We start from the raw sequence: 21964 nt of genomic DNA, 5'->3' as shown, positions 1-21964 counted from the left end.
AGAAAAGGAAAAACAAACAAACAAACAAACAAACAAAAAACCAAACAAACCGTGAGAGAAAAAAGGAATAAGAGTGACAACCTTGTACATGTTTGTAAATAAACCAAGAACCTTATACCTTTGCATTATCTGGATGTGCCCACAAGTTCTGTAGAACACTGATCCCATCTGCTTGGGAAGAACAAATACAAACCTGCATGCCAGTAACCCAGTCCTAAGAATAACAACAGTAATGTTTCTGTCAAAGAAAGATGAATTTATAATCTATTGTTTTATTCTACTGTGTTCCCTGTAATGTTTCCCTTGGAAAAAAAATCCATGAGCTGTATGGTTATGAAGTCACACATAAAACAAGAGTGTGATTTTGGTTTAAGTTTTTTATTGAATGTCAGTTTTGGTGGCAGCTGAGATCTGCACATAAAATTCATGGAATCGCATTTAAGAGCATTGTTGCAACATACGTTATCCAACAGTTGTGAACAATGATACTGTCTGAGCTCAGATACCCTGAATTAGTGTAAAGTAGTGATGGTACAAACATGGACAAGTGTTGGACTGCCCATTGATAAAGTTAAGCTGGGTAACACCCTTAGACACAGCAAACCTTATTCCTACAAGGAAAGTAGGTGCTTCTTTATTCATACAGGGTTCACAGACAAAAGCAGACTAATGATTATTCCAAAGGTACAGATTATGTGTTTGGTTGTTTTCATTATATGTCTAGGTTTACATGTTCAGTCACAAATAGAAAATACAACCTGAAAAGATTTTACTTTTATCTGTCCTATAACTCCACTGTAAGAAATCTTAAGAATGTGTCCTCCAAATATAACATGTTTATTATATAATAGTCTGCTTTTAGAGTGGCAGTGTTCACGGTTTGAAAACACTGCAGACAAACAGGAAATATCTGAGCAAGTCTTCATAGGAATAGCAGATACTAATACCGAACATCTTTTACTAAATGTTTCATCATCTGTGCTATAAAGTCAGTAACATTTACTTTGGCCAATCAGAATATTCTTACATTTCGAGTATGACTAACCGAGGAGAGATAAGTCAGGACATGTTTGGTCTTAGCCAACCTTGCACAGTACTTGTGATGCCACCTCTCTTCCATGACACCTTCCCAAGTTCAAACGGAAGAGACTTCAAATCAGTCATTGCACCCATGACCATTAAATACAGAATCAGTTACTAATGCCTATAAAACCTGAAGATAAGTGAGGTGTCAAATAAAAATATGTTTACATCCAGAAACAGATAACATACTTGCCCTACCCAGGAATGTGAGCTTCTTATAATTCCATTTAAATGTCCACTATGGGAATGAAATCATGATGAGTTCACTGCTCCTCTTCATCCTCCGTCTTGTCCAACACCTCCTCCTTCTCCTCATCCTCCTACTCCTCATCCTCACCCTCCTCCTCCTACTACTAAGATACACTACATGTCATGTAGATTAAATTCAATTTTCACAATGATTTTTTACAATAGTCCTTCATCACCTTTATAAATGGCCTGCCGTGTCCTGTTGTAGCCTCAGTCAGTCACAGTTAGCAAATTAAATCACAGTAAGAACCAATAGGAACTGGGACAAAGTTTTAAAAACTTATGTTATTCCAACTCACCTCTTAGTTATGAAATTATTCCTATGCCTTCTCTCTCAGTTCCATGGATCTTTTTCTACACAAACTTCCCCCTCACAAACTTGAACATAGAGCAAGTCCTCTCTTCTTTACTGACTCTGCCACTCAGACTGACAGCAAAGTACTCACCTGGATTCTTGTTTCTGTGGGATGGTGACTTCATTCAGCACATCTCAGACTCATTAATAAGCAGGGCTGTAAGAGAGCCAGCTTAAGACCTGAGGGCGAGGTCTGTGTCACTGTGACCTCCCCTCCCTGCAGAACTGCAATTTTCCTTTCATCTGTAGTGGTGATTACAATGCTGGCTTTGGGAGACAAAATTATTAGTAAAACTTTCTCTAGTTGCCAATTAACAAAAACTTTTAAGAGGTCTTGTGGTGAACCTCCAAAAATACAGTGAATTTGGGGAAGCATTTTGTTTTTCAGATGCCTCAAATGAATGGGGCACTGGAAGGTGTTAGTAACATTGGAGTCACATGCATAAGAAATTGAACTCTGTATATCCCATTGTATATAGATTTTACTTACCTTTTAAATACAAATCAACTTAGTTCTTTTAAAAATATTTACAATAACTGTTATAGTTAGTATTCTCTGTATATTTTATATAAGCACATGAGTTTTATTCAAGTTTACAATTTCAAATTTTTGTATCTTTCTACCACTATCTTATTTTTATGTGTTCCTGTAGAGTAATTTTAACCCAGCAAAATGTCTAGACTGAATACGTCCAAATACCTTATTGGTCTGTGTGACCTAGCCAAAATGCCTGCAGACACTTCGCACACAGCTTTAGTAGGAAACAGTGAAGATAAATTTAATTTGTAGAAGAAATTACCTGTGTTTAAATGTGATATCTAATTGAGAGGCAGACAAAGTGATGAATCAGAAAAAGATTTCCCATAATAGGATCTGCCTAACATTCACGAGAACAGAAAGGAAACACCGGCTCCTGTTGGAAACCAATTTGGCAGTTTCTGTAAACATTGGAAATAGATCTAGCCTCATGATGCAGCTATACCACTCATCAGCATATACATAAAATATGTTCCAGCACGCCACAATGATATCTATTCAACTATGTGCCTACAAGCTTTATTTGTGGTAGACAGAAGCTGGAAACAACCTAGACACCCCTCAACTGAAGAATGGATACCGAAAATGTGGTTCATGTATACAGTGCTTTATTAATCGGCTATGACACACAATGGCATCATGAAATTTGCAGGCAATGACTGAAACAAGGAAGGATGCTGCTGCATGAGGTAACCCATACCCATAAAGACAAACATGGTGTGTGCTCACTTATAAGTTGATATTAGCTGTAAAATAAAGGATAACTAGTCAACAACACAGAGAGTCAAAGAGCTAAGTAACAGAAGGAGCAGTGGGGGATTCTTGAATTTCACTGAGAAAAAGAAATAGGAAAGACAACTTGGGTGGATGGAGAAGGATCCTGGACAAGAGTGGGACTGGGACTGGGAACAAGAGGTATCAGGTAGAGGAAAGATGGAGCTAGAGTTTGCTGAGACAGAAGACTAGAATGGGGGCATATCTCTGAAACTGTCTAGAAGGCAAGGGCAATGGAAACTCCCAGCACACCATGAATGTCAGTTTGCTGTAAAACCTAGTAATGGAGAATATGGATCCATAGTTAGCCATCGTTTCTAACAAGGAAAGTCTTCCAATAGAGGTTTTGGCACTTCAACTCAGCTGCAAAATCTTTGGTCTATAATTTGTCCTGCGTGCAGGATATGCAGAGACAGGGTCCTAGTGTATTTATCATCAGAGAGGTTTCATCCAGCAACTGATGGAAACAGATGCAGAGACCCATAGCCTAACAAGACACATGGCTTGGGCAATCCTGTGAAGAAGTAGGAAGAAGAATTAAAGGAGTCAGAGGGTCAAGACACCACAAGAAAACCTACAGTATCAAATATCTTGGCACCATTAAGGGCTCAGAAAGAATGAATTTCCAACCAATGAGCTTTCATGGGACATAGAATATTAGTGATTGATCTTTTCCAAATATTTCTGCTTCAGCAGAGTCATGATTCTACCACCTACTTAGAAATAATTTATAGATGTATATTATTAATGAACTTAGATTAAGATGTTTTGTTAGTGGCTTTCCTGTATAAAATTTTGGGGGACAACTTGAAGTTGGAGAGGCACACTCTTGATAGTAATGCAAGGGATATTTTGAGGTCAGACAGCAGGAAGAATGGGAGCCTGACAAGAAGTCAATTATATGCCTCCATTGTTAAAGTTGGGTGGATGACAAAAGTGATGATTAATTTTTTATATCCATTTTTGCACCTTCATTTCTGAAATTATTTAAAGAAATGTTAAGGAATATAGATGTACATCCTGATGGTTTGAAGTAAAAATGGCTGATTGCTTTTTATATAAAAGGTTAGATTTCTTTTTCTTTTAAGAGTTAATTTTTACAAGATCACAATTTAAGATGAATAATAAAATGATTGGATCCTTTTCTTGTAACCACAAATTACAGCCTGCATTTTCCACGCATTTGTAGTAAATAAAACCACGTGAGAGAACCATATCTTGCCTGCTTACATTTTGTTAATATATAATAAGTTGCTTAGATAGGATTGTATGTGGGTTCTTGAGAGTAATTTGTTTTCTCACTTGCAATACATAAGGTACATGATCATGTCTCATTGTAATTCTTGATTTGAAGAAACATAGGATGCAATCACACTGTAATTTTTATATTGCTTGAAACCTTTTGCCTTGGCAAATAAGCTGAAGAAAAAAATAAAGATATTGAGCTTAGTGTCATCCTCTGTGTCTTTTGTGTGTGTGCGTGTGTGTGTCTCTGTGTGTGCGTACTCATGTCACATTCATTGTTGACCCCATATCTGCTTCTCAGACAACAGAACACTGCTGGAGCTGGCTTTGACAAATTAGGGAGGGACGATGTTAGGAGAGATACAGGTAGAATTAAGAGGGAGCACTTAGGCATAGATAGATGGTCATATTTCAGTCTCTGTGTTGACCTATGGAGGAAAGAGTGGGAATTAACCACTGCATACTGAGCAAAGCATATCACTTAAATAATTAAAATATGATTAAGAAAAGTGATTCCTTATCCAGAACAACCTGAGACTGGGCATGACAGAGTAATGATTCATAAGGACAAAAGGTCCAAAAGAGGGAAAACAAAGAGAAATGAGGGTAGTCATGGTCACTAGCCACCAGTTGTGTTTGGGCAACAGAGCAATGCAGCCTCTTAAGAAGGAGGATAGAGTATAAAAACACAGAAAGACAGACACCAGGGACAGGATGTGTTGTGTGGCTCTGGACTCAGGGGAAGTTCTCCTGGAATTATGAGTGCTGCAGATGTGTTGAACCACCCGTTTTTGTCTGAATAGAAGGACAATCATGGAGCCACTGGACCACACAATGAGCCCAGAAAGGAAGACCTCAGGACATACTATAAATGCAGCCTAGAGGGAGTCGTTAATATAATCATGCCCTACAGTGGAGCAGTATTCAAAATCTTACTTTCTTGTCACATTTTTTGTATTCCTTTTGCTAAATGGGTACACAAAGAAAATGAAATTTATCAACAAATACATTACCCAGATGATGAATATGCAGCATCCAACATACTTCTCAGCTTTGCCTTTATGATCCTTCCAATATGATTTCCTAGGATTGATGGTGACAGCCTGGAAGACGCTCAAGAGACATGTGGTTCCAATAGACCCACTCCGGGAAATTCCTTGGATGTAAATTATGAACTTGCATCCAAAATCATTGAAGAACTGCTTCCATCCCCAAACTGCCATTGTTTTGGGAACTCCTGTAGAGAGGATGGTCAATGCATTGGCTGCCATTATATGCATGAAAATCAAATCTGTGGACTTCAGTTTGCATTCTCTGTAGTTATCACCTACATCGTAGACGATAAGAGAGAAATTTCCCAAAATTCCAGTGGTTGTTTGTGATAAAAAAAATTTTTTTTTGATTGCCTGATTCCAGAAATCTATTTTGTGATTCAGCACTATTTCCTTTAGAGTACGCCCACACAGTTTCTCTGGTTTAATGAATAACTGCCAATGATTGCAGGCTGGAGTGAATAAGAATCCTTCAATCCATGGAGCTACTTGGAGACTGAAACAGAGGGTCCTTTATACTCCTGAGTACAAAGCCAGAAAAGACAAATAAAAGCACCTCATGCAGAACTTCTTTGTAAGAATGATTACTTTCCATGTTTTTACTGTGAGATTGCTCAATACTTATAACATACATGGTGATGGAAGAAGAAACAAAAAATTCCACATGATATGGATCCTTCAAGATGATTTGATGTTGGTTAGTAAGAAACAATTAAAAACAAACATGAAGCAGGACATACAGAATTTATTGATATTTGCTCATAATGGTGTAAAGGAAGAGCACTTTAATAATTATAACAAAAATTTTAATTTTGAATTTTTAAATTTGTTTTTAATTTATATATTCCCTTTATATCTTGATCATAGCCTCTTCAATAGTCATCTTCCAGTTCCTCCCTCTCATACTCTTCCCACTATCTACCTTGCCCTTGTCCTCAAAAAAGGGGAGTGCGCGCGCAGGCGCGCACACACACACACACCCTTCGGTACATCATCTCCTAAAAACACTGAGTTCAACCTTATGCGCTGAGGCCAGAAAAGGTAGCCTGGAAAAGGCAAAGTGATCAAAGGCAGGCAACAGAGTCCATAGACAATAGCCAATCTACTTACTAGGGGACCTACATGAAGATCAAACTGACCATCCGTTAAATGTGCATTGAGGGTCTAGATCTATTGGATGCGTTTTCTTTTCTTGGTGCTTCCATCTCTTCATAAGGCAGAAGCAGCTGGGAAGAAGTTAAAACACATTTGGAGGCATTCTGAGACCTTAGAGACCATCAGATACTAGCTGTCTTTTCTCTATATGTTGGCACTGCAGAGGGAATGGATACTGAACAAAATAGAAAGTATTCTATTAAGTGAATTAATCCATGTCCAAAGATATCACTAGCCTATATTCTGTCTTAACATGGTTTCTTTTCTTATGGTTATAACAGATGTTTGTTTAGGTGGGATAAACATGTGTTGAGCCAAAGAAATTGTGATGCAGCTCATTAGATGGTTACAAAGAGCCTGCATGAGAGGGGGTGAGAAACAAAGAAAATGTAATATGGGAGTAGAAGAATAAATAATGTGCTTAAAACAGATAAGGTTAATAGGAGCAAAAGTAAAAAGAAAAAGAATTAGATCAACGAAAACACTAAATACAAAGAGGTTTGAAATAAACTAGCTACTTTTAATTTAACTAAAACAAAAGAAAATAAAAAATGAACAAAAAGTGAAAGAAAAAAGGAATAAAAATAACAATCTTATACATTTTTGTAAATTGACCAAGAGCCTTATAACTTTTCATTATTTGAATGTGACTGCAAACTTTGTAGAAAACTGGTCACATCTGCTTAGGAAGAAAAAGTACAAACCTACATGCTAAGAACAAACCAGTGTTAAGCATAACAACAGGGTTTTTTTTGTAAAAGATAGAAGAATTTATAATCCAGTGTTGTTTTAGGTGCATAAACCAGGATATCAAATACATGTGCCCATAAATAATTCATGATTACTTAATCAAAATACACATCATAAAATTCTATAAACTTGTAGACTCCTGAAAAGTCGTACACTATTGTTTTATTTTACTGTGTTCCATGTGATGTTTCATTTGGAAACTTTCCATGAGATATATGGTTATGAAGTCACAAAGAAAACAAGAAAGTGATTTTGGTTTAAGGTTTTCCTAGAATGGCAGTTTTGGTGGCAGCTGAGTTCTGCACATAAAATTCCTGGAATTACATTTGAGAGAATTATCCCAACATATCTCATCCAATATTTGTGCACAATGATACTGACTGAACTCAGATACCATGAATTAGTCTAAAGTAGTGATGGTACAAAAAAGGACAATGTGTTGGACTGCCCATTAGTACACATAAGTTGGAGAACACTCTTAGGTCAGCAAATCTTTTTTTTTTGTATTTTTTTTATTAATTTATTCTTGTTACATCTCAGTGTTTATCCCATCACTTGTATCCTCCCAAGGACAGCAAATCTTATTCCTACAAGGAAAGGTAGGGTGAGACCCCCTGTAGAAGCGAGCAGAAGGAACTGTGAATTACTACTAGACCAAAACAAACAATCCAAGAAAGGGCACCATTGTTACATGCTGTTCAGCCACGCAAGGACAATCAACAAGACAGTAAAGAACTAGAAGAAAATGTCCACAAGGCTTGTTATCTGTAGAAGTTAATATGAGTAGGATGGTGAGCTGGCTGAAATCCTTTTAATTAATGTGAGATACCCTTGAATGTTCGGGGCCCTTTCAGACTGGTTTGTTCACTGTGGACAGTGTGATCAGCAGAGGGTATAAGGAGTCAGTGAGGAAAGTGAGTCAGACATGATGGTCAGTGGCTCTTGCACCTCTGAGTGAGTATCAATCAGATCACTTCTGCATGTCTGACTATCATTCAGACTGCTCTGAAATATTGAATGGCTTCCATCATGGCGCCTCCTTATTTATACAGGGCTCACAGAACGAAAGGAGACCAAGGCTTATCCAAAAGGTGCAGATTATGTGTTTGGTTTTTTTTTTTTCACTATATGTCTAGGTTTACTAGCTCAGTCACAAATAGAATATAAAACCTGAAAGGATTTTACTTTCATCAGTCCTATTACTCCAATTTAAAGATTCTAAAGAATGTGTCCTCCAAATATAACATATTTGTTATATAACAGCCTGCTTTTAGACTGGCAGTGTTTACAGTTTGAAAGCACTCCAGACAAACAGAAAATATCTGAGCAAGGATTCTTATGAATAACAAATGCTAACACCAAACATATATTACTAAATGTTTCATCATCTGTGCTGTAAAATCGGAAACATTTACTTTGGTCAATCAGATTCTGCTTACATTTAGAGTATGACTAACTGAAGAGAGATAAGTCGAGACATATTTGGTATTAGCTATCATTGCACAATATTTATAATGTAACGTCTTTTCCACCATACCATTCCAAATTCAAATGGAAAAGGCTTCAAACCAGTCATTGTATCAATGACCATTAAATACAGATTCAGTTACTAATGGCTCTAAAACCAGAAGATAAGTGAGACATCAAATAAATATACATTTGAATCTAGAAGCAGATAATATACATGACCTACCCAGGACTGTGAGCTTCTTATAATTCTATTTAAATGTCCACCATAGGGAAAGAAATCATGATGAGTTCACTCCACTCTCCTCTTCTTCTTCCTCCTCCTCCTATGACAGCTACTACTACTACTTTGATGATACACTAAATCTCATTTAAAGTAAAGTGAATAAGCACAATGATTTATTACAATAGTTCATCAGCACCATTACAAATGGTCTGCAATGTCCTGCTGTCACCTCATTCAGCCACAATTAGCCAATTATACCATAGCAAGAATCATCAGGAGCTGGAACAAAGTTAGAAAAACTTTTGCCATTCCCACTCACCTCTTAGTTATGTAATTACTCCTATGCCTTCTCTCTCAGTGCTATGAATCTTTTTCTACACCAACTTCCCACTAACAAACTTGAATATATACTAAGTCCTCTCTTCTTTACTGACTCTGACACTCAGACTGATATCAAAGCACTCACCTGGATTCTTGTTTCTGCAGGATGGTGACTTCATTCAGCACATCTCAGACTCAATAATAAGCAGGGCTGTAAGAGAGCCAGCTCAAGATCTGAGGGCGAGGTCTGTGCCATTGTGACCTCACCTCCCTGTGGAACTGCAATTTTCTTTTCATCTGTAGTGGTGATTACAATGCTGGCTTTGGGAGACAAAATTATTCATGAAACTTTCTCCAGTTGTCAATTAACAAAAACTTTTAAGAGTTCCTGTTGGGTACCTCCAAAGATGCAGCGTATCTGGGGGAAGCATTTTGTTTTCAAGGTGCCTCAAATTTGAATGGGGCACTGGAAGGTGTTAGTAACATTGGAATAACATGCATAAGAAATTGAATTCTTTATATGCCATTGTATATAGACTTCACTTACTTTTTTAATACAAATCAACTTAGTTCTTTTAAAAATATTTATAACAACTATTATAGTTAGTATTCTTTGTATATTTTATATAAGCCTATGGGTTTTATTCAAGTGCACCCTTCAGTTTACAATTACAAAGTTTTGTATCTTTCCACCACTATCTTATTTTTATTTGTTCCTGTAGAGTAATTTTAACCCAGCAAAATGGTCTACTCCAATTATACCCAAATACATTGTAGGTTTGTGTGACCTAGGTGAAATGCAGACACACTTTTAGCACACACCTTTAATAGGAAGCAGTGAAGGTAAATTTAATTTGTAGAAGAAATTACCCATGTTTAAATGTGATATCTAATTGAAAGGCAGACAAAGTGATGTATCAGACAGAGAAAGATTTGACAGAATAGGAAATGCCTAACTTTCAAGAAAATAGAAAGGAAACACAGGCTACTGTTGGATATCAATTTGGCAGCTTCTTTAAAAATTGGAAATAGATCTACCGCCATGATACAGGTATATCACTCATAGGCATATGCACAAAATATGGTCCAGCATGCCTAATGATATCTGCCCAAGTATGTGCTTAGGAACTTTATTTGTGGATGCCTGAAACTGAAAACAACCTAGATATCCCTGAACTGAATAATGAATACAGAATGTGGTTCATGTATACAGTGCTTTATTAATCAGCTGTCACAAACCATGACATCGTGAAATTAACAGGCAAATGACTGAAACAAGGAAAGATGATGCTGCATGAGGTAACCTGTACCCATAAGGACAAACATGGTGTGTGATCACTTGTAAGTGGATGTTAGCTGTACAATAACGGATAACTAGTCAGCAATCCACAGAGTCAAAGAAGCTAAGTAACAGAAGGAGCAATGGAAGATGCTTGAATTTCACTGAGAAAAAGAAATAGGATAGACATCTGGGGTGGATGGAGAAGGAGCCTGGACATGGGTGGGAGTGGGAATGGAACAAAAGGGATCAGGTAGTGGAGAGATAGATTTAGAGAGTACAGGGAAAGGAGACTAGAATGGGGCCACATCACTGAAACAGTCTGGAAGCCAAGGGCAATAGAAACTCCCTGGACACCATGACAATGACTTTAGCTATAACTCTCAGCAATGGAGAATATTGATCCTTAATTAGCCATCTTCTCTAACCAGGAAAGACTTCCAATAGAGGTTTTGGCACTTCAACCCAGCTGCAAAATCTTTGATCTACAATTTGTCCTGCCTACAGGATGTACAGAGACAGGAGCCTAGTATAATTATCATCAGGGAGGTTTTACCCAGCAACTGATGGAAACAAATGCAGAGACCCACAGCCTAACATGATGCATGGCTTGGGGAATCCTGTGAAGGAGTAGAAAGAAGAATTAAAGGAGTCAGAGTGGTCAAGGACACCACAAGAAAACCTACAAAATCAACTGTCTTGGCATCATTAGGGGCTCAGAAAGAATGAATTTCCAACCAATGAGTTTTTCTGGGACATAGAATATTAGTGATTGATCTTTTCCAGGTATTTCTGCTGCAGCCGACTAATGAGTGTACCACCACACTTAGAAATAGTTTAGAGATGTAGATTATTAATAAAGTTAAGTGAAGATGTTTTGTTAGTGACTTTCCTGTGTAAAATTTGGGGAACAATTTGAAGTTGGAGAGGCACACTCTTGATAGTAGTGCAAGGGTTGTTTTCAGGTCAGACAGCAGGAAGAATGGCAGGTGACTAGAACTCGATAATGTGCCTCCATTGCTAAAGGTGTGTGGATGACAAAAGTGATGATTAATTTCTTATACCCAAATTTGCCCTTTGATTTCTGAAATTATTTAAAGAAATGTTAAAGGCTATAGATGTGCATCCAGATGGTTTAAAGTAAAAACGGCTGATTGCTTTTTATATGAATGTTTAGATTTTTTTCTTTTTTCTTTTTTGGTTTTCCAAGACAGGGTTTCTCTGTGTAGCCTTGACTGTCTTGGACTCGCTTTGTAGACCAGGATGGCTTTGAACTCACAGAGATCCACCTGCCTCTGCCTCCCAAGGGCTGGGATTAAAGGCGTGCACCAGCATGCCTAGAAAGTTTAGATTTTTTGTACTTTTTAAAAATTTCTTTTATTAATTTATTCTTGTTACATCTCAATGGTTATCCCATCCCTTGTATCCTCCCATTCTTCCCTCCCTCCCATTTTGCCATTATTCCCCTCCCCTATGACTGTTCCTGAGGGGGATTACCTCCCCCTGTATATGCTCATAGGGTATCAAGTCTCTTCTTGGTAACCTGCTGTCCTTCCTCTGAGTGCCACCAGATCTCCCCAACCAGGGGACATGGTCAAATGTGAGGCACCAGAGTATGTGAGAAAGTCATATCCCACTCTCCACTCACCTGTGGAGAATGTTCTGACCATTGCCTAGATCTGGGTAGGGGTTTAAAGTTTACCACCTGTATTGTCCTTGGCTGGTGACTTAGTTTGAACGGGACCCCTGGGCCCAAATCTGCCTATCATAATGTTCTACTTGTAGGTTTCTAGGACCCTCAGGATCCTTCTACTTTGCTATTCTCCCATGCTTCTCTCATTTAAAGTCCCAATAGGATGTCCTCCCCTCTGTCCCAGTTTCCTGGTAAGTGAAGGCTTTTGTGGGACATGCCCCTTGGGCTAGTATGTAGATATACCAAATGGCTGAAGGTATATATACACATGTCTGGGTCTTCAATTTTGTCCTTTGTGTTTATATATATATGTATTTATGGCAATGCCATGTAATTTCATTATTACGTCTTTATAGTATTTCATAAGATTGGAATGGTAATCCTCCAGCATGGATACTGATTGCTTTGGCTAACCAGCGTATTTTTTGGTGCCATATAAATGTTAGAATTATTTTTGTTTATTTTTGTAGAGAATGAGATGTGGTTTTTCACTTGGGTTGTATGTATTAAATGTGTAAAATAGACAGGTAGGAAAAAAGGATCACAGCTTCTATCCTTCTGGACAGTCATGTGCTTTGCCAAGAAGGGGAGAAAGAAGCATAGCATGGTATCCATTTGATGTTTGATCTTCTCTATAACAACATATGAATTACACAAAAATAATGAATCTTGTCCCATATTAGTACTTCCAAATATAAGCTCAGAGAATACATCACACAACATTATATTCAACATCTAACTATCTGGAAGAGCTCTCGGCCTATTGACAGTTCGAATGGGAATTGAATTCCCAAGGGTCTGAGGTGGTTGAGGACCAGGTAGCTTAGTTTTACAAAGAAGCATAAGCGCTTCTGGGTTAAGATGGTTTTAGCTCTAGATAAATGTGATAAGTGGATAATGAAACTATGTGATAGAGATTGGTTTACATTCAGAAATTCTGATGCACCAAGATAGGAAAGATGTCTTCTTCAGGGCTGTCGAATACACATAGCCCAAACATTAAGAATGTAACATTTATATAATTCCTGATTGTGTCACGGTTTTTCTTGCCTTAGGAAATCTAGTGTATATATGTGTAATAATATAAATGTATACATACACATTAAAATAATTTCAAGAAAACTATAAACAAAAGACAGCATGGAGAAGGAGAAATAACTCTTTGGTTTTAAGCTTTTGGCTTTCTACTCTTGGAATGTCATGTGACCTAGCTGGCCTTTCCGTTTGGGACATGAGCTGAGTAGTAAATTCAGTTGGGTGCTTTGTCTGCCTTTCTGAGTTAGTAGGATTTTACTTCAACATCCTAGCTCCTGAGTCTTTATTAGGAAAATGAAGTGATTGGGATTCTCTTTCTTTAAAACAACTGAAGAACATGTACTCTTTTTCTTCCTGAGTTTGTGTGACCTGGCTTAATGTTATCCATTATCAGTCCATGAATTTTTCTACACACATTATGATTCTATCTTTCATTATAGTCAAGTTATAGTACATTTTCTATATGAAAAGTTCTTAATGTTGGATTTATCTGTTTATGCATATGTAGGAAGACATTGTTTCATTGCTACAATAAAAAAAACAGCAAGGATGATCCATATTCAAATATTTCTATGGTATGAGATGGAGTTCACTGGGTATAGGCCCAGGATTTGAATACTTCAATCTAATCATACTTCCAGTTTTTAGCTTTTCAACAAACCTCACACTGACCCCCAAAATAGCTGTATTAATTTCTCCAAATACTTTTTGCTGACCTTAGCATTATCATGATGCCAAACAGATAAGGACAGAACAATGACAAATAAAGTTATTATCAAATAAGCATGTAGATAAAAAATTCTCACTAAAATATTAGCAAACAATCTTCAAAATCTTGTTAAAACAATCATTCTTTGGATTGATATCTGTATGAGGTAACAGATATTGCTCTTATGGTGATATTATGCTTGTGATGATACTACAGCCTCTGCAGAATAAGTTCATGGCCATACATGGTTTCAGTTTTCCTTACAGGTAGAATGTTGGTCCACTAAAACTGGCTGTGATAGCCATATGCATCCAAGCTGCCCTGCCTGGATGAACCGCACCGGAAGTCTAGTAATATTGACAGAGTTCTTGTTGACACCTTTGCATATCAGTTGGGTATTGAGAAGACTCTCACTGCTGCAAATTGACAGAAATGAGACTCAAATAATAAGGAAGCTTTTGTTGGTTCCTAATTCAAGAAATAGAAATACTTGTATGGTCATCTTTCTAATCTTTCAAAGACGAAGAGCCAACCACCTATTTAAGTCACTGTATTGATCTTTTGAGGAAAGAATGTGAATAAACCACTGGATACAAAGCAAAACATATCACTTAAATAATTAAAATATGATCAAGATGGGTTATTCCTTATCCAGAACAAACTGAGACTGGGCATAACAGAGTAATGATTCATAAGGACAAAAGGTCCAAAATAGGGAAAACAAAGAGAAATGACGGGAGTGATGTTTACTAGCCACCAATTGTGTTTAGGCAACAGAGCAATGCAGCCTCTTAAGAAGGAGGATAGAGTATAAAAACACAGAAAGATAGACACCAGGGACAGGATGTTGTGGGTGGCTCTGGACTCCGGGGAAGTTCTGCTGGAATTATGAGTGCTGCGGATGTGTTGAGCCAATTGTTTGTGTCTCAACAGGAGGACAATCATGGAGCCACTGCACCACACAATGAGCCCAGAAAGGAAGACTTCAGGACACACCACCAATACTGCATAGAGGGCATCATTAACATCATCATGCTCTACAGTGGAGCAGTATTCAAAATATCGCTTTCTTGTCACGTTTTTTGTGTTTATGTTGGTAAATATGTACACAAAGAAAATGAAATTTATCAACAAGTACAAAACCCAGATAATAAATATGCAGCATCCAGTGTACTTCTCAGCTTTGCCTTTATGATCCTTCCAACACGATTTTCTAGGACTGATGGTGACAGCCTGGAAGACACTCAAGAGACATGTGGTTCCAATGGACACACTCCGGGCACTTCGTTGAACATACACTATGAAATTGTATCCAAATTCAGTCAAGAGCTGCTTGAATCCCCAAACTGCCATTGTTTGGGGAACTCCTGCAGAAAGAATGATCAAGGCATTGGCTGCCATTAGATGCATGAGAATCAAGTCTGTGGGCTTCAGTTTGCATTTTCTGTAGTAAAGAACTAGATAGTAGAAGATAAGAGAGATATTTCCCAAAATTTGAGTGGCTGTTTGTGATAAGAAAACAATTTTGATTGTCAGATTCCAAAAGCTCATTTTATGATTCAGCACTATTTACTTTAGTGTATGACCACATAGTTTCTCTGGTTTAATGAATAACTGCCAATGATTGCAGCTTAGGGTGAAAGAAGAATCCATTAATCCATGAAGCTACTGAGAGACTGAAACAGCGGGTCCTTTATACTCCCAACTACAAAGCCAGAAAAAACACCTCTTCCAGAACTTCTTTGTAAGAATGGCTAATTTCCATGTTTTTCCTGTGAGATGGCTCAATACTTATAATGTAAATAATGATGGAAGGAGAGATAAAAAGTTTTACATGATATGAATCATTCAAGATGATTTGACTTTGCCCTGTGAGAATAATAAATAATCATAAAATAAACAGTAGTAAAAACAAACATGATGCAAGACATTCTGAATTCATTGATATTTGCAAGGAATGCTATAGAGCAAAAACAGTTTAATAATTTCAACAGACTATTTAATTTTTACATTTGTTTTTAATTTATATATTCACTCTTCATCCTGATCTCAGCCCCCTCCATAGTCATCTTCCAGTTCCTCCCTCTGATTCACTTCCCTCATCTGCCTTCCCGTTGCCCTCAGGAAAGGGGAGCCCAGCATACATACACACACACACACACACACACACACACACACACACACACACACACACACACACACACACACACACACACACCTTGGTACAAGGACTGAGTTCACCCTCATCCACTGAGGCCAGGCAAGACAGCCTGGATTGGGCAAAGTGATCAAAAGCAGGCAACAGAGCCCATAGACAGAAGCCACTCTACTTGCTAGGGGACCCACATGAAGATCAAACTGAGCATCCGTTTCTTGTGTGTTGAGGGCCTAGATCTAGTGCATGCGTGTTCTTTGGGTGGTGCTTCCATCTCTCCATAAGGCAGAAGCAGCTGTGAAGAAGTTACAACATGTTTTGAGATATTCTGAGACATTAGAGACTATCAGATAGTAGCTGTCTTTTCTCTATGTGTTGGCACTGCAGAGGGAGTGGATACTGAACAAAATAGAAAGTATTCTATTAAGTGAATTAATCCATGTCTGAAAAGATCACCAGCCATTATTCTGTCTTAATGCAGTTTCTTTGCTTATGGCTATAACAGATGTTTGTTTTTATGGGATAAACAAGTGCTCAGCCAATGATATTTTAATGTGGCTCCTTAGATCATGACACAGAGCTTGTATGAAACACAGTGAGAAAGTAAATAAAATAATATGAGAGAAGAAGGTTAGATAATGTGCTTAAAATAGATAAGGTTAATAAGAGCAGAAAGAGAATAAAAAGAATTGCATTAACCCAAACTGTGAATATAGACAGATTTTAAAGAAACCAGCTACTTTTAAGATAACTAAAAAGAAAAGAAATTCAAAAATTAACAAAAGTTGGGAAAAGGGAATAAAAATAACAGCCTTGTACGTGTTGGAAATAAGCCAGGAACCTTATACCTTTGCATTATCTGAATGTGCCCACAAGTTCTGTAGAACATTGATCACATCTGCTTGGGAAGAACAATTACAACCCTGCATGCCAGTAACCCCAGTGCGAAGAATAATAACAGTAATATTTTTGTCAAAGAAGGAAGAATGTATAACCTATTATTTTATTCTACTGTGTTCTATGTGATGTTTCATTTGTAAAATTAATATGAGATGCATAGTTCTGAAGTCACAAAGAAAGCAACAAAGAGATTTTGATTTAAGTTTTTCCTTGAATGTCAGTTTTGGTAGCAGCTGAGGTCTGCACATAAAATTCATGGAATAACATTTGAGAGCATTATCCCAACATACATCATCCAATATTTGTGCACAGTGATACTGACTGAACTCAGTTACCATGCACTAGTGTAAAGTAGTGATGGTACAAAAGAGGACAATGTGTTGGACTGCAAGTCAGTACACTTAAGTTGGGTAACACTCTTAGGGCAGCAAACCTTATTCCTACAAGGAAAAGTGGTGCTTCTTTATTGATACAGGGTTCACAGAACAAAAAGAAACCAATGATTACCCCAAAGATACAGATTATGTGTTTGGTTTTTTTCATTATACGTCTAGGTTTACAAGTTCAGTCACAAATAGAAAATACAACCTGAAAAGATTTTACTTTTATCATTCCTATAACTCCAGTTTAAAGAATCTAAAGAATGTGTCCTCCAAATATAACATATTTGTTATATAGCAGCCTGCTTTGAGAATGGCAATGTTTACAGTTTGAAAACACTACAGACAAACAGAAAATATATGAGCAAGTCTTCTTAGCAATAGCAAATACTAAAACCAAACATATTTTACTAAATGTTTCATTATCTGTGCTATAAAGTCAGTAACATTTGCTTTGGCCAATCATTTTCTGCTTACATTTAGAGTATGACTAACTGAGGAGAGATTAGTCCAGACATATTTGGTCTTAGCTATCCTTGCACAATACTTATAATGTAACTTCTCTTCCATGATACCTTTCCAAGTTCAAATGGAAGAGGCTTCAAACAAGTCATTGTACCAATGACCATTAAATACAGAATCAATTACTAATGCCTCTAAAAGCAGAAGATAAGTGAACTGTCAAATAAAAGTATGTTTACATCCTGAAACAGATAACATACTTGACCTATGCAGGACTGTGAATTTCTTATAATTCCATTTAAATGTCAACTATGGGAATTAAATCATGATGAGTTCACTCATGCCCTCTCTTCTTCTTCCTCCTCTTCATCCTCCTCCTCCACCTCCTCCTCATCTTATGACAGCTACTACTACTACTTTGAAGATACACTAAATCTCATTTAGGTAAGGTGGATAAGCAGAATGATGTATTAAAATAGTGCTTCAGCACCATTAAAAATGGTCTGCAATGTCCTGTTGTAGCCTCAGTCAGCCACAATTAGCAAATTATATCACAGCAAGAAACATCAGGAGTTGCAACAAAGTTAGAGACACTTCTGTCATTCCCACTCACCTCTTAGTTATGTAATTACTCCTATGCCTACTTTCTCAGTTCCATGGATCTTTTTCTACACCAACTTCCCACTAACAAACTGGAACATATAGTAAGTCCTCTCTTCTTTGCGGACTCTGCCACTCACTGATATCAAAGCACTGGATTCTTGCTTCTGCAGGATGGTGACATCATTCAGCACATCTCAGAATCATTAATAAGCAGGGCTGTAAGAGAGCCAGCTCAAGACCTGAGGGCGAGGTCTGTGTCACTGTGACCTCACCTCGCTGCAGAACTGCAATTTTTTTCATCTGTAGTGGTGATTACAGTGCTGGGAGAAAAATTATTTATGAAACTTTCTCTAGTTGTCAATTAACAAAGACTTTTAAGAGTTCCTTGTGAGTATCTCCAAAGATAGAGTTAATTTCGGGAGGCATTGGGTTCTTAAGATGCCTCAAAATTGAATGGGGAAGTGGAAGGTGTTAGAAGCATTGGGGTAACATGCATAAGAAATTGAACTCTTTATAACACATTGTATATAGACTTCACTTACTTTTTAACACAAATCAACTTAGTTCTTTTAAAAATATTTATAACAACTGTTATAGTTAGTATTCTCTGTATATTTTATATAAGCATGTGAGTTTTATTCAAGTGCATCCTTCAGTTTACAATTACAAATTTTTATATCTTTCCACCACTATTTTATTTTTATTTGTTCCTGTCGAGTAATTTGAACCCAGCAAAATGGTCTACTCCAATTATGTCCAAATACCTTGTAGGTCTGTGTGACCTAGGTGAAATGCAGACATACCTTTAACGCACACCTTTAATAGGAAGCAGTGAAGGTAAATTTAATTTGTAGAAGGAATTACCCATGTTTAAATGTAATATCTAATTGAGAGGCAGACAAAGTGTTGAATCAGGAAAAGAACTGACAGAATAGGAAATATCTAACTTTCATGAAAATACAATGGAAAGAGAGGTTACAGTTGGAAATCTATTTGGCAATTTCTTTAAAAATTGGAAATAGATCTAACCTCATGATGCAGCTATATCACTCATAAGCATATTCAGAAAATATGTTCCATCATGGTACAATGATACTTGTTCAACTATGTGCACACAAGCCTTATTTGTGGTAACCTGAAACTGGAAACTGCCTAGATATTCCTCAACTGAAGAATGGATACTGAAAATGCAGTACATGTATACAGTGCTTTATTAATCAGCTATTCCAAACCATGGCATCATAAAAATTTCAGGCAAATGATTGGAACTAGGAAAGGTCATGCTGAATGAGGTAATTCATACCAATAAAAACAAACGTGTGTTCACATATAAGTGGATATTAGCTGTCAAATAAAGAATAGTCCACAATCCTCTGAGTCAAAGAAACTAAATAACAAGGGAGCAGAGGGGCATTTGTGAATTTCACTGAGAAAAAGGAATAGAATAGACATTTTTGGTGGATGGAGAAGGATCAGGGTTGGAAGGGGGAATGGGAGCAAGAGGGATCAGGTAGGGGAAAGATGGAGCTAGAGAGTACAGGGATAAAAAACTAGAATGGGGGCATATCTCTGAAACTCTCCTGAAGCACAGAGGAATGGAAACTCCCAGGACACCATGAGGTGACTTTGCTGTAACTCCTAGCAATGGAGAATATGGACCCTTAATTAGCCATCTTCTCTAACCAGGAAAGACTTCCAATAGAGGTTTTGGCACTTCAAACTAGCTGTAAAATCTTCGATCTATAATTTGTCCTGCTTACAGGATGTGTAGAGACAGGATCCTAGTATAATTATCATCAGGGAAGTTTCACCCAGCAACTGATGGAAACAGATGCAGCGACCCACAGCCTGACATGATGCATGGCTTGGGGAATCCTGTGAAGAAGTAGGAAGAAGAATTAAAGGAGTCAGAGGGGTCAAGGACATCAAAAGAAAACCTACAGAATCAACTATCTTGGCACAATTAAGGGCTCAGAAAGAATGAATTTCCAACCAATGGGCTTTCATGGGACATACAATATTAGTGATTGATCATTGACAGGTATTTCTGTTGCAGCCTACTAATGAGTCTACCACCACATTTAGAAATAATTTAGAGATGTGGATTATTAATAAAGTTAATTTAAGATGCTTTGTTAGTGGCTTTCTTGTATAAAAATTTGAGGAACCATTTGAAATTGGAGAGTCAGAGTCTTGATAGTAATGAAATAATTTAGAGATGTAGATTATTAATAAAGTTAGTTTAAGATGCTTTGTTAGTGGCTTTCTCGTATAAAAATTTGAGGAACCATTTGAAATTGGAGAGTCAGAGTCTTGATAGTAATGGAAGGGATGTTTTCAGGTCAGATAGCAAGAGGAATGGCAGCCGGACTAGAAATGCATAATGTGCCCTCATTGCTAAAGCTTGGTGGATGACAAAAATGATTACTAATTTTTTATACCCATTTATGCCCTTTGATTCCTGAAATTATTTAAAGAAATGTTAAAGAATATAGATGTGCATCCCGATGGTTTAAAATAAAAATGGCTGGTTGCTTTTTATATGAAAGTTTAGATTTTTTTCTTTTTTTCTTTTTTGGTTTTCCAAGACAGGGTTTCTCTGTGTAGCCTTGGCTGTCCTGGACTTGCTTTGCAGACCAGACTGGCCTTGAACTCACAGAGATCCACCTGCCTCTGCCTCTCAAGGGCAGGGATTAAAGGCGTGCACCAGCATGCCCAGAAAGTTTTGATTTTTTTTGTACTTTTAAGAGCTCATTTTCTTTTTTTTTTCTTCTTTTTTTTTATGGCACTGGGTGCTTAGGTTTTATTTAGGCAAACTGTTGACTTTTTTATATTTTATTTTTTTCATTAATTTATTCTTGTTACATCTCAATGTTTATCCCATCCCTTGTGTCCTCCCATTCTTCCCTCCCTCCCATTTTCCCAATATTCCTATCCTCTACTACTATTCCTGAGGGGGATTACCTCCCCGTGTATATGCTCATAGGGTATCAAGTCTCTTCTTGGCAACCTGCTGTCCTTACTCTGAGTGCCACCAGGTCTCCCCCTCCAGGGGGCATGGTCAAAGGTGAGGCACCAGAGTATATGAGAAAGTCATATCAACTGTGGAGAATGTTCTGACCATTGGCTAGATCTGGGTAGGGGTTTAAAGTTTACCGCCTGTACTGTCCTTGGCTGGTGCCTTAGTTTGAGTGGGACCCCTGGGCCCAAATCTGCCTATCATAATGTTCTACTTGTAGGTTTCTAGGACCCTCTGGATCCTTCTACTTTGTTATTCTCCCATGCTTCTCTCATTTGGAGGCCCAATAGGATGTCCTCCCCTCTGTCCCAGTTTCCTGGTAAGTGAAGGCTTTTGTGGGACATCCCCCTTGGGCTAGTATGCAGATATAAGTGAGTATATGCCATTTGAGTCTTTCTGCTTCTGGGTTAACTCACTCACTCTGATCATTTCTAGTTCAATCCATTTGTCCTCAAATTTCTGGTATTCCTTGTTTTTAATAGCTGAGTAGTATTCCATAGTGTAAATATACCAC

At 37.5% G+C, this 21964-nt stretch overlaps 1 protein-coding gene and 1 pseudogene across 1 annotated transcript; both read right to left on the bottom strand.

Moving 5' to 3' along the window:
* Positions 1 to 4744: 4744 nt before the first annotated feature.
* On the bottom strand, positions 4745 to 8777 carry LOC127203060 (vomeronasal type-1 receptor 4-like; annotated as a pseudogene).
* A 5784-nt stretch (positions 8778 to 14561) lies between these two features.
* LOC127203591 (vomeronasal type-1 receptor 4-like) lies at positions 14562 to 15491 on the bottom strand. The gene has a single exon (XM_051162418.1). It carries the CDS (start codon positions 15480 to 15482, stop codon positions 14562 to 14564), a length of 921 nt encoding a protein of 306 aa, XP_051018375.1. The 5' UTR covers positions 15483 to 15491.
* Positions 15492 to 21964: the final 6473 nt, after the last annotated feature.

The sequence above is a fragment of the Acomys russatus genome, chromosome 19, assembly GCF_903995435.1.
Source record: "Acomys russatus chromosome 19, mAcoRus1.1, whole genome shotgun sequence".
Taxonomy (NCBI): Eukaryota; Metazoa; Chordata; class Mammalia; order Rodentia; family Muridae; genus Acomys; species Acomys russatus.
The sequence above is the reverse complement of the archived record's forward strand: the minus strand, read 5'-3'. Positions and strand labels throughout refer to the sequence as shown.

Bases quoted from the DNA above. Each gene is read 5' to 3' on its own strand.
- LOC127203591 (XM_051162418.1), bottom strand. From the start codon at position 15,482: ATGAGCTTTTGGAATCTGACAATCAAAATTGTTTTCTTATCACAAACA.